Source organism: Ambystoma mexicanum, chromosome 3p (genome assembly GCF_040938575.1).
Source record: "Ambystoma mexicanum isolate Mex_15411 chromosome 3p, UKY_AmexF1_1, whole genome shotgun sequence".
Lineage (NCBI taxonomy): Eukaryota > Metazoa > Chordata > Amphibia > Caudata > Ambystomatidae > Ambystoma > Ambystoma mexicanum.
The window spans coordinates 513,763,506-513,776,328 of NC_090925.1; the positions used below are offsets into that span (position 1 = coordinate 513,763,506).

The window sequence follows — 12,823 nt, forward strand, 5'->3', positions numbered from 1 at the left end:
CTCGGGACTGGGGTCATATTCCGCAGACCTGGCTCAGCACCCCGACTGTTACCCCGATTTCCCCGGGTTCTTGGTTGGAGAACCAATGCTCTTCGGCACACCCTGTGTTAACATGCGAGTGCAGGATTTATGCACGTCCTTGGGTAGACAGGAAGTGAGGTCATCTCCCTTGGAAACAAACCCCCGAGTGTTCTTCATGCGTGACACATGCCACCTTCCCCCACCCGAGTGCTTCTGTCGTGGTGCCCTCCTGCCCGGCTGCGCATTCATGAGCACGCGGGTGAATCACGAGTGTATCACCAGGGCGCCTCACAGGCAGGAAGCAGAGCACTGCCAGTTCTGCTCCTTCTGCCCGGAGCGCTGGCCACACGGAAGACATGAGAGCCGGGTGCTTGCCATCACTCTGACGGGTGCTTTCAGGGACCATGCAAGTGCGTGCACACAATATCGAGACGAAGCCAATAGCCAAGACCTGGGAATGTGAGGAATGGCTGGATATTGGGACCCTAGTTCAGGGGTCTTTAAAGTTTTTCATACCAGGTCCCCCACCCCCAGAGTAAAAATATTGTTGGGGGTCCCCCCTACCTACGGGGTCCAAATGATGTCCTGGGGGGGGGCAGGCTTCTTAGAATATAAACTGATTTTCAACTGCGTATATATTGTATTAAAACCAGTCACCTTAATCCTTGTTTTATATTACAAACAGTAATCTTAATACCTTTTTAAAGAGTATGCCCCCCCCACACAGGCACCCATCCCCCCAGTTGGAAGACCACTTCTAGGGGACAGCGAAATGGAAATTGCAAATGCACGACACCACCACCCTTTACAACGTAAAGTCACACATCAAACACTGGCAGCCTTGGGCCATCATGGGGGATAGTGTTGCAATGCAGCACTTTGCTTGTGGAAGGATAGAGCCAGGGCCGAATGCTTGGCATGGGGTGGCAAGACCAGCCTATGTCCTGGGCCCTTTAATATTTACATGCCAACAGTTGGCAACTGGTCACTGCTCTCTACTCGGGTTGAAATGGGCCAGAGCCAAAGCGCCGCCCAGGAAGGCTCCCTCAAAGCACCCAGGAGAGAAATGCATTGAGGGAAATGAGAAGCGGTCCTCTTGTGAAGCAGGAGAGCCCCCTCCTCGCGACCAGAGCAACGTGTGCCCAAAGGAGTAATCACACCGTGGGTAATAATAAGCAGCGTTCAGATACCCCAGGGTTCGTAGCGCCATATAAATGCTAAATTATTATAGATGTTTTGCAGAAATGTTACAGTGAATGTTGGCGCAAATGAAATAGGCAGCAAGCCCGGTGTGCATTGTGTGGGGAGAAGGATTGCATGCTTGATTCCCTGCTGCAGGCGCATGCTAAAGTGTGGTTGGAGCCTCTCCAGTGTGGGACGGATAGTTGGCCGTCTTCATTTCTCCGGAGAGGGCGCCCACATTTCCGCAAATTTTGAAAAACGTGGTGTTACTAAGGGTAATCCAGATATGGGCTCCTTTGCTCAAAGGTGCAGGGATCTACATCCTTTGGCTCCAGGTGTTTTAGACTACAACTCCCATCATCCCTAGCCATTGTAGTCATGGCAAGGGACCATGGAAATTGTGGTCCAAAACATCTGGAGAGCCAAAGGTTGCAGACCTCCGATATAGGGGGGCTCAGCGTCACCCCACTGATGACGCGCACCAAGAGATAAATAGAGGTTTGGCATTGCTGGTGGTGCTCTTGGTCAGAGGTGAATTGCCCCGCATCCAGTGCTGAATGGCCTTCTGGGAAGACCCGGACCAAGATGAAATGGATACTTCTCTGTCCACGTTACACAGAAATGAAGTGTCCGTGGATCCTCCCCAATGAATAAGGTTATTGGCTGTGTTGGTTCTCAGAAGAGGGGCTCCCACATTTGTGCAAACGTCACATATATAAATCTGGTGTCATTCTTAGTTTCCCAAAATGCTTTGATTTTATGTAAAGCAGCCAGCATCACACTGGTGCTATTTATCGCCATCCCCTTTCATATATGGGGCATATTTACAGGAGTGGGATTGTTTACATACAGAGTGAGACAAGGATATATTTATAGGCCGCAAATGTTTTCTTTAACAAACCCAAACGAAAAAAAGATGTATGATAACGTGCAGACAGAATGAATGGCTCTGTGTGGCCATTGGCAGGGCATCATGAACTATTGCCTGGGACAGCCAGTAGTTGCACCCTTCCGGCCCATAGGAAACACCCAGCATACTTTCAACCTTGCCCCCCATTTTGGAGACTCCCTTCTCACCCCACTTTCAGCAGGGGTCCTCTATCAACCAAACCTTAAACTCAGCAGTCGCGAAAAAAAATGGAGTCGTGTGAGAAATGCCTCTGAATGCGCATCTTCAGCCTGTCCCTGGCCTTACTACCAAGCTGCAGCACAAGCATCACTTCTTAGGGGGAAACGTGGGTTCCCAAAGCTCTGCAGCAGGTGCAGTAACCAAACAGTTAATTTTTGGACTCTAGCACTGCACGCGCCGGATGGGAATAATGAACGACGCGCCAGGTGGGTTCACGTTGACGCACTGCTGCCGTCACGTGGACACCCGAGTCCAATCAAATCACTAGGAAAGTGTCAGTTGGCTTACTTGTGCTCGCTTCTTGCGGGGAGGATGTGTTAATGGCCAGATTGCTTAGCAGTACTCCTCATTACTCCAAACCCCACTCCTCTTTGTCCTAATGTTATTTAAGGAAGAAATATGCCTGGGTAACTTGGCTGGATAGTAGACCCATTCGCTTGTTGTGGAGTATGGGGGCACTGCTGTGCGTTTAACACTGTAGAAGTAATTCCTGTCAGCATTAGATCAATGATACCATGTCGAGAAAGACCAATTCATAAATTAATGTTTTATTGAATATCAATAAATTGTATATAACTATATAAAAAAGTTTCATCAGTACAAAACGAGGCACGTACAAATATATAAATACCAGTGTACCTTTGAAATGTAAACAAACTCTGTTGGTGGTATGTATATAAAAAAACAAAAGTACAGAAGAGCATTGAGGGGCACCTGTCGGGCACACACCTGCCAGCGGGCCCTGCCGCCATTGTGTCAGCTGACAGGCAACTGCCGGCCGTTGGGCACGGCCCTCCCGACGAGCAGTTGCGAAAGAGTCGCGCCAACAGGTGCTGAGAGCAGAACCGCTCTGTAAACAGGGCTCGCCTTTGAAACGGGGGCCCCCGCGTCCCTTTTATGGGCGGTGTTAATCTCGCCGGCACTGCACATTGTCATTGTGCTGCTATGTGGGCAGCTGCCTCCCCGCACCAAATGGGCACGTTATTCCATGGGAAGCACCCCTCGCCCCCATCCTTCTCATTTTCCCCCGCACAGGCTGCATTCTGCGCCCCCACCTTCAGGCGTTAAAAGTACACAAAAAAGTTTAAATTAACACTTTTGCTTTCATCCTTCATAAAAAATATAGTCTTGTGTCTATAGGCTCCGACCACGCCCCATCCTCCCCCAGGGACCATTTTCCACATCCAGAATCTGTGAACTGAAAGCAGGCTGCGGCTTCAAGGCACTTGGTGAAAAGCGGCGTTAAGGCACTTAAGGAAAGTTGTAAACGTCTGCCTGGGCTGGAACCCACGTGCTCACGTGTGGGTCGTGTCTCGGGTCCACTGGCAAGCATACTTTGCTGCTGCTGGAGGGTCAGGCCGCTTCCCCTGTACACGGCAATGTCCTCGCACACACTGTGCAATAAGTCTCTGGTCCGAGCACTAACGTGCCCTCCCGCCTGCTGCCCCCGCTGGCTCTCCCTGCAGGGGCGTGCTGGGGCGCAGGCCCCCCTCTCTCTGTCTATGTGCACCCTGCGTGCAATACCGTCCCTTGCGCCGTGCTGCCTGCTCTCAGCGGGGGCCGGGGCACCCCGTCTCCTGGTGCTTGTGCAGCAAGGACATCCTGGAGAAAGTCCGGGCACAGGCCTGGCACTGGTATTTCTTCACGTCCGAATGGGTCTGCAGGTGGGCACGGAGGTTGGAGCGGTCTGCGAAGGCCCGGTTGCAGTGTGTGCATGAGAACGGCTTTTCACCTGTGGACAGGGAACACAAACAAAAGATGCCTTCAGAACAGAGTATGCCGACCGGAAAGAGTACCACAAGAGATCATAATGTCATTGGCATCCACGCAACCCACTGAGCTACCCTCGCTGGCTAATAGTGAAGAGGAACACAAAAGAAGCATCACGCACAGTCATGTGACCCACAAACACTTTGCATGGTCAGTAGTTTGACACACACAAAAAGCAAGAGCGGGCAGTAAAGTGATGTGCCCATGGACCTCCTCCAAGGCCACTCTTTCGCCTTTTAAAACGTCCCAGGCGATGTGTATTGCTGTCAATGGGTGCCATTTCAGGGTGGGAAACAATGCGCCGCTTGGCCCGCACAATCGCCCTTTTGTGGTGTCGCCCTAAACAAAATCTTTAGCACTTGGAGAGGGTGTGAAATCGGAGCCAAACAACAATTAAACGATGCCCGTGGCGTGAATGGAGGGACGGGGGGGGTGTTTTGGGCGTCTGATATTCTCCTGGATTAGAGGCTGGAGGCCTGTGCAGCCCGGCTGGCAGCTGGCGGGGGAGGAGAGGGCGGGAGGGGCTGCTCTCCGCCCGGAGCTCCACCGACAGGTGCACCAGGCCCGAGGCTGGGCTGCATTAGAAGCACCTGCCGGCCCTCCCCGGGCCCCTCAGCCCGGAGCAGCATGTGCCAGGCAGGCCTGGCGCGCAGAGGAATGCTTTGGGTTTGCGGAGGGTCTCTTCTTTACGCCCCTCGCAACCAAGAAGCAGCGCCGCGTTACTAACAAAGCAGCAGAGGCCCCCTTAAGCCCAGTTCTAGGTAGAGTCACCCCTGCCCCTTCCTGGCATCGCCCTACGCGTCTTGCCGCTTTTTTACCCTCGGAACCCATTAACATGCCTGCACTTTCTTTTACTGCAAAGCATGCCCAGTGCCTCTGCACGCGGCCCTTGGTTAAGCACCCCGCCTCTACCAGCACTTCTTCACGCTCCCCCAAATGAGTTATGCGTTCTCGGTTTCCGCGCCCCCTCCCCCCCAGTAGCGCTCACTACCTATGCCCACTGACCACTACCCACTAGGATCATTCAAAACTGTTCTGTCCGTGGCTGTGCCCGGTTCAAACACATGCGTTCAAGCGCATTGAGGCCACACAAGTGAGCAGGGAGCGCTATAAAAATAACCCAATACAATACATTATTGAGCGTAATATAAAAAGGTCCGTTACGTGCTAGTTAAACGCAACCCGCTGCAAGGGTGCCTCGCGGTACCCGGCCCCTGGAAGAACATTCTGGTCTGCCCTCTTATGGCTATAGGTTTGGGAAAAGGCATCCACCGGTCCAGTATACACCAGAGCAGTTTGCTCCTGGCCTCGGGGTGGTGTACGAAAAAAAGGGGGCAAGTGTGAATTTTCTGGTAACAGCAAGGTGGGCGACGGGTTTGGCCAATGCATCTGTGCGCCATTACATTGGCTGATGGGGGCAGGCCAGGCAGGGCCAGGCAGGGTGTAGGTGCCCTCCCGGCAGGTGCGTCCATGAGAGGCGGCCAGGGAGCGCGCGAGGGTGGGTATCCACCTGCCAGTGTCGGGATGCGTCCCCGGCCGTGATTGGTTACTCTCTCTTATGGGGAGCAAGGTTGCTATCAGTGGCCGAGCCCGGGCTGAGCTGCCGGTGGGGGAGGGGAATAGACCCAGGTACTGCACCTGCCGGTACGGACTCCGTGTACCCGTATAACGGGTGGGACGTGGGGTGAGAGAGATTTGTGTGTTGAGAAGTATAGGTGCAGCAAGCGAGGGTACGCATTATAAACAGTCCTGGTTTCAAATTCACCCCTGCGGGGTCCCCGAAGCAGGACTGCTAGTGCAAGGGGAGAGAGGCCCCCCGCAGGCCCTAATTGATATTCATCTGGGGAGTCTAGGTGTTCCCATGAGGCCTGAAATCAGCAGGTCTTCTAATGATTGGGGCTTTACCTCCCACCAGCCCTCACCACAGACTAGAGTCAAAGGTTGCACACAAGCGCCCCCCCCCCCCCTCCTCCCCTAGTAGTAGCAGCAGCAGCAGCAGCGGGCGGATATATTCACCTGTGTGCGTCCGGATGTGGCCCTGCAGCAGCCAGGGCCGGGAGAAGGCCTTGCCGCAGATCTTGCAGACGCAGGGCAGGGTGTGGCTGCGGATATGCATCTTCAGGGCCCCCAGGCTGACATACTCCTTCTCGCAGTACTTGCAGCTGAAGGCCTTGCGGCCCGGCGGCTCGCAGTGCAGCTGCCGGTGCTTGGAGAGGCCGGTGAAGGTGGAGTAGGCCTTGCTGCACTCCAGGCACTGGAACTTGTCCGCCTCGGCCGCCGGGGAGCAGGGGCTGGGCGGCTCCGAGGCCTTGCTGCTGCCCTCGTCGTCCTCGCTGGACAGGGAGGTCAGGTCCAGCGGCTTGGAGTCCTCCACGGAGCCGATGGAGGAGGCCTTGTACTCGGGCTCCGAGGTGAAGAAGGACGAGAGGAGGCCGGCGTCCCACACCAGGGGCGGGTAGAAGGCCCCGGGGGTCAGGAGCTCCGGCTGGGGGATCACGGGGAGCGGGTAGCTCTCGTACAGGAAGGGCGAGATGAAGACTGGGGAAGAAGAGAGAGAAAAGACCACATTAATCACAGACCACGGCAGGTGAACGTCAACATGTCGGTCAGCGTCGGAACATGAATAGCAAACACGCAGCAACAGGGTAGAGGCGGCTCCAAGGACGGACCCACCTGGAACTAGCATCGCCCCCTGCCCCCACCCCAAGTATCCGCGCGTTGGCTGCAACAGGCGAACATGGAAAACACGTGATATGGGCAGGGCATCTAACAGCGCGGTGGCGGGCCGCTAGGCCATGTTAATGCCCCCTTCTCTGCGCTGGGTGCTAACCGCAGCCTTGTGCGTCCCAGGGGAGCACAGTTAACGTCCTTCCCCTCTTCCCACTCCCCTCACCAAAGCCCCAGCCCAGCTTTATCTCCCTGGATGTCCGGCGCTTCCACGAAGGACCCCAGCCTACAGCAGGCTCTGTAATACAGCGCGGCTCAAAATCACCGGGGCAGGTGCCTAGAAGTAGTTCAGGTCACGTGTGAGCGCTACATGACAAGTCACTGTGCCCTCCCGTTTCGCCTGGCGCCGTCGACCACCACTTGCTGAAATCACAACAGCGACGTGGCCACGAAAAGAACACTTTCTTGACATAAAGAGTGCCGCTGTGCAATGCACATATCATGCACCGTTCATGCACGCCGGTGGCCCATTTAAGTGATTAAAAGTGCTTAAGGCCGCTTCCGCCCCCCAGTCTGAATACACTCCAAGTGCTACTTTGGGTGATGCGAAGACGTGTATTGTCAGTCACGCACCGCCGCACGCGGTCTGTGGGCGGAAGAGGGTGGGGGCATAGCTTTCTCCGCTGTACGATAGCCCCCCAGTTACTAAAGGCTACAGGGAGGCGAGCTCAGTGCAAGGTGTTAATCCACATCTTCCAGGCAGGGGCGCCCCTCCCGCGTGCCACCGGCCCCGGCTCTCGCGCATGCGTGGGCGCGTGGCTGCATTCGCGGCAGGGAACCCGACAGGACACATCGATCCAACACTCCAATGGATTTCACTGCGCGGTTCAAGGGCGAAGCGAACCCTCATTATACTATTCACATGCACGGGAGACGAAACATTGTACTTTTTTTCTATTCACAGTAGGCACCCAATATTCTCTCGTGGAGTGCACAACATGCTCACTGCACTATAATCTGGTGCATTTCACGGCATGCACCACTCTACCCCAGACCACCCCATGCATGTCAGAGCATGCACCAAAGTACGCCAGACCACCCCGATGCATATCACAGCCTGCACCAAAGTACCCCAGACCATCCCGGCGCAAGTGACAGCCTGCACCACTCTGCCCCAGATCACCCCATGCATGTGACAGCATGCACCAAAGTGCCCCAGATCACCCCATGCATGCGACAGCATGCGCCAAAGTGCCCCAAATCACCGGAAGCATGTGACAGCCTGAACCAAAGTGCCCCAGACCACCCCGATGCATGTCACAGTCTGCACCAAACTACCCCAGACCATCCCGACGCATGTGACAGCCTACACCACTCTAGCCCAGACCACCCCGATGCATGTCACAGCTTGCACCAAAGTACCCCAGACCACCCTGGTGCATGTGACAGCCCGTACCAAGTACCCCAGACCATCACGACGCATGTGACAGCCGACACCACTCTACTACCCCAGACCACCCCGATGCATGCCACTGCCTGCACAAATTGTCCTTGAGAACAAGTCGGAGCCTGCAGCTGTGCACACCAGACGGGCGACCCCTCATCTCCGCGTGCCCCGGCACCCCCAAGTACCTGTCTGGCTCTCCAGCTCGCTGTAGTTGGGTTTTTTGCTGGTGAAGTGCTTCTTCACGAGGAAGGACCGAGGCATGGTGTTTCAGGCTCGGGGTCCCTCCGGGGTCCCTTGGGTGACGGCGGATACAGTAACTCCCAAAGTCCTCCAGGAATGGCTGGCTGGCTGCACTGCACCGCGCCGCAGCGTCTTTAGCTGCTGCTCCTCTACTGTCCCGCTCACAGATCCACGGATTTCTCTGCTCTGCACCGACCCGCTCCGCTGCTCATAAAGGACCTGCCCTGGGGGCGGGGCCGTGCCACTGTGCGGCCAATGGGAGGGCGGGGCGAGGCGGAGCGTCTGTATCCTGGCAGGTGGGCGAGCGCGAGCTGGTCCCGCGGGTAATCACTACGTGCAGGTTCATGTGTGTACGCGGTGCAGTGCATACGGCACACACTAGCTGCGTGCAGGGCGCAGTGCATGAAGGGTTCACATTGTGTGCATACAGAAGAGTGCGTGGGGCGAGCAGGGCATGTGTGCAAACAGAACTGTGCCTAGATCATCGAGCACACAAGAGGTCAGGTGTGTGTATAAAACAGTGCAATTTACATGTGTAGTGGGTAGACACACGATTTGTGTGTAAAGTCCGCACAGGCGTGAAACGGCGGTGTACGAGATGCCCGCGTCCTTTATGCACCGAGAACTGTGCGTGACACACACATGGCCTGATTCATGGAAAATGTGCACGATTCAACGTGACTTTACACTGCCGACACAAACCCTGATTCATGGAGCTGTGCAAAGTGTATTTTTGCAGTCGAAAGTCAGTGCAAGACTGCAGGTGGTCATTTTTGCAATACAAAATGACTTTGCACTGACTTTGATCTGCAAAAATACACTTCGCACAGTTCCATGAATCAGGGTTTGTCACTTTTCTGCAGTGCAAAGTCACTTTGAACCGTGCAAATATTCCATGAATCGGGCCCACACCGTGCAAGTGTGCGCAGAAAGCAGCTCAGGCACTGCGCCAGACCATGTGCGCATAGCCCCTCAGATGTATTCACGCGCGGGAGGATGTGCGGACCCATGTTCGCGTGTTCCGTGTGTGCAGAACATGTTTTCAACAGTTATCCTTACAGGGCAGTTCGCGGAGCCTTCGAGACTTGCGCACACACAGAGCGCAGCCGGGCGAGGCGTGCTCACACAGCACCTAAATGTTATCAAGGGGCACACACCGGGGATGTGTGCGCAGTGCCCATAGCCTGCAGGTTAGTGCTGGAGACCGGGGCCGTGAACGCGCAGCACAGCTGGGGGCCGTGCAAGCACGTCCCTTTTTGCATAAGTACGCGCACCTTCCCCCAGAGAGCCACGCCCGTGCATTAGGCAGGTGTGCACGCTGGGGGCATGGTGTTCTCCGTGCACAGCTCCAGATGCGCATATAACGCTCCCACACGCACACACACGCGCGCGCGCGTGTCCAATATTGCCTTTCGTGTGTGCAAAGGAGACCCCTGCAGGTGTTCCCCGCCTTCCAGTCCACCACTACCCTCGGAATTATTCTGCCCTCGCCACTCGCTCCTACAGGTGCGGGGGTGGGATAGGGGCTTTCTCGGTTCCGGAGACAACTGGAGGTGGTAGCAGCGGGGTCGGCGGGGCTGGGCACAGTCCTCCTACGACCCATAGGCACCCCCCTTCCCACCCCTCCCCATATTGTCCCGTGATCCTGCCCGCCCCCACACGCCGGCCGGCAGGTCCCGTCTAATCTCCTGGCCAGCTCGTCCCGTGTGCCCCGGGTGCATGCGCGGCCCGGGCCGCTGCTAATCATTAACGCCGGACACAAAACAGCGAGCCAAGGGATGGCCGGCGGAAGATGGCCTCCCCGGCCTGTCCGTTCACACGCCCCTTGTGCACACAGGCGCCCTATTTACCAAGGAGCGCAAACAGCGCAGGAATGCGCCGCGGTCGCACTCCACCTGCAGCGAACAAGGCGCTGCTTTTCCCCTTCGCCATCCAGCCGTGCCCTAAACAGCAACACGTGTTTGCCCCTCACCTGGGCTGCAAGGTGCAGATAGGCCGGTTAATGCTTAACTGCCTCTGGGGGAGAAGCCGCGTGTTTAGAGGCTAGCGTTTTTTTTATTTATTTTCTGCCTTTCCCAGCCTGTCAAATGTTCTTATAACAGATTTAGTTGAAAGGATTATTCAAAGGGGCCGCCAACTTTACCAAGAGATCCCGAAAAAGGTCGCCTCTGGCTTTCATGTCTGCTCCCTGGTTTATTCACAACGGATGGAGGCTGCGTGATGCCAGTCCTGAGGGTGCCGGCCGACTGGCAAGCCCTCGCGTGGTGTAGGCGAGGCGATTGAGGCCCATTACAATAGGGCCGTGCTGCAAGATGCAGTCGGCGCTGGGGGTGGGGTGGGGGGTCTGTTCAAGGACCCGCTCCTCTCCTCTATTCAGTCCAAGGCTTTGGTACTTCTTTCGTGATGGGATTTATTTTGAGACGTCCCTCGTGCTCACCATGTTTTGCAGAGGCGCCGCCATTTTGTGTTGCACCACTCTAGTACCCGAACTTCAGCGAATGCTTCCCCCCTCTAACCGATGCACAGGCCGAAGCTGCGACATGCCAGTTCTGCCAGGGAGCCGCCAGGCCCAGGAGTCGCCAGAACATGAAGGTTCATTTTTTGGGAACAGACATTGTGGGGCCCTAGGCATTCGGAGGCGATAAGAGTGGCGTGCGTGAGTTAGTCAAGAACGTTTTCGTTTTCGGGAATTCCCTTTGCAAGCGCCCCTCGGTGTTTTGGCCCATGCACCCCTGGCAGAAACAGCGCCCCACCCCCTCCCTTTGGGAATGTGATTGCCAGGGTCCGCATTGCAGGCCAGAGCGCCCCTCCTCTCACGGAGGTGTCAGGTCTTCCAGAAGATTGTCAACAGGACAGTTTCACCTCGTGCGGGGGGGGGGGGGGTGAGGGGAGGGGGGCGTACAGGCATTCACCTGGAGATACACTGTACTGCTTTAACTGGAACCTTAAGCATACAAGAAACATAGTATTTTCTCTTTCTATTTTTGTTCGTCCAGGCTCACCTATGAAGTAGCTTTCCCAGGCGATCTGCTGGCAACAACTCGGTCGCTAGTTCGAGGGCACCCGCTAATCATGCAGGCATGCTGCCCACGTTATCACATAGAAAATCCAAATGTATTTATTGCACAAATGGTCAAAAACAAACCATGTGCAATTCATCAACCCGACCTTATCGAAAAAGAAATGTCCTAAAATCAATAAAACAGCATTTCCTAGAAACAAGAAACATTATAAAATATAAAAGCGCTGCAACAACAAAGATACGAATAATTCCAGGAAAGGAACTACAGCGTGCAAACATCGACAAGATACAAACCATCTTTGTTGAGGCTCATAGGATTATGGGTGAATGTTCCCCGTGAAAGGCCATTCATTTCCCTAACCCCCCAATGAGTCACGGCTGCAGTGCTGCCTGGGCGAGCGAGGCATGAGTTCTCAGCCCTGGCCAGCTGAGTCAATGGTGAGGGGCCATGGGAGTCGTGGTCCACATCTGGACAGCCACAGGTTGCAGAGCTCTGGTGTAGCACAACCAAGACGTGCGCCTTAGCATGTCGCCGGGCAGCCTGACAATGCATTGCACATTCTTTGGGGACAGCCTCAAAGCACATTGCCAAGGGCTAGTCGGGCAACCTAAGTGTGTTTTTCTGTCCTGTGTGTGAGACCCACGATCTAAAAGAAGATGATGGGGGTGAGTTAAGGTGCACACATGAGTTCAAGGGTAGCCCCGAGGGCGCATTAATGTGCTGTAGGGTGGCCAGAGGATTAATGCACGTGGTGTAGGTCAGTGAGTGTGTCCATTTCGGTATTTCGGGAAGCCCAAGGGAGATCCCGCAAGGTAGGGCATCCCTAGACGGCATCCATGCGCTGTAGGATGGGTTGAGCGGGCGCTCACGCAGTGTAAGGAGTCTGAGGGGGTACTCAAAGGGTGTAAGGTACCCCGAGGGAGGGTTCTTGTGGTGTTGGGTAGCCTAGGCATATATGCAGGATAGTGTTGGGTAGCCTGAGCATATGCAGGGTGGTGTTGGGTAGCCAGGGCATATGCAGGGTGGTGTTGGGTTGCCTGGGCATATCGAGGGTGGTGTTGGGTAGCCTGGGCATTTACAGGGTGGTGTTGGGTAGCCTGGGCATATGCAAGGTGGTATTGGATAGCCTGGGCATATGCAGGGTGGTGTTGGATAGCCCTGGCATATGCAAGGTGGTGTTGGGTAGCCTGGGCATATGCAAGGTGTTGTTGGGTCACCTGGGCATATCCAGGGCGGTGTTGGGTAGCCTAGGCATATCCAGGGTGGTGTTGGGTAGCCTGGGCAGATGTAGGCTGGTGTTGGATACCCTGAGCATATACAAGGTGGTGTTGGGTCGCCTGGGCA

At 55.4% G+C, this 12,823-nt stretch overlaps 1 protein-coding gene across 1 annotated transcript; it reads right to left on the reverse strand.

Moving 5' to 3' along the window:
- Nucleotides 1-2,864: 2,864 nt before the first annotated feature.
- SNAI1 (snail family transcriptional repressor 1) lies at nucleotides 2,865-8,641 on the reverse strand. The gene is made up of 3 exons (XM_069651181.1): nucleotides 8,402-8,641; nucleotides 6,119-6,640; nucleotides 2,865-4,064 (listed from the first exon to the last, which is right to left on the reverse strand). Exons 1-3 carry the CDS (start codon nucleotides 8,475-8,477, stop codon nucleotides 3,883-3,885), a joined length of 780 nt encoding a protein of 259 aa, XP_069507282.1. The 5' UTR covers nucleotides 8,478-8,641; the 3' UTR covers nucleotides 2,865-3,882.
- Between the last annotated feature and the right edge of the window lie 4,182 nt (nucleotides 8,642-12,823).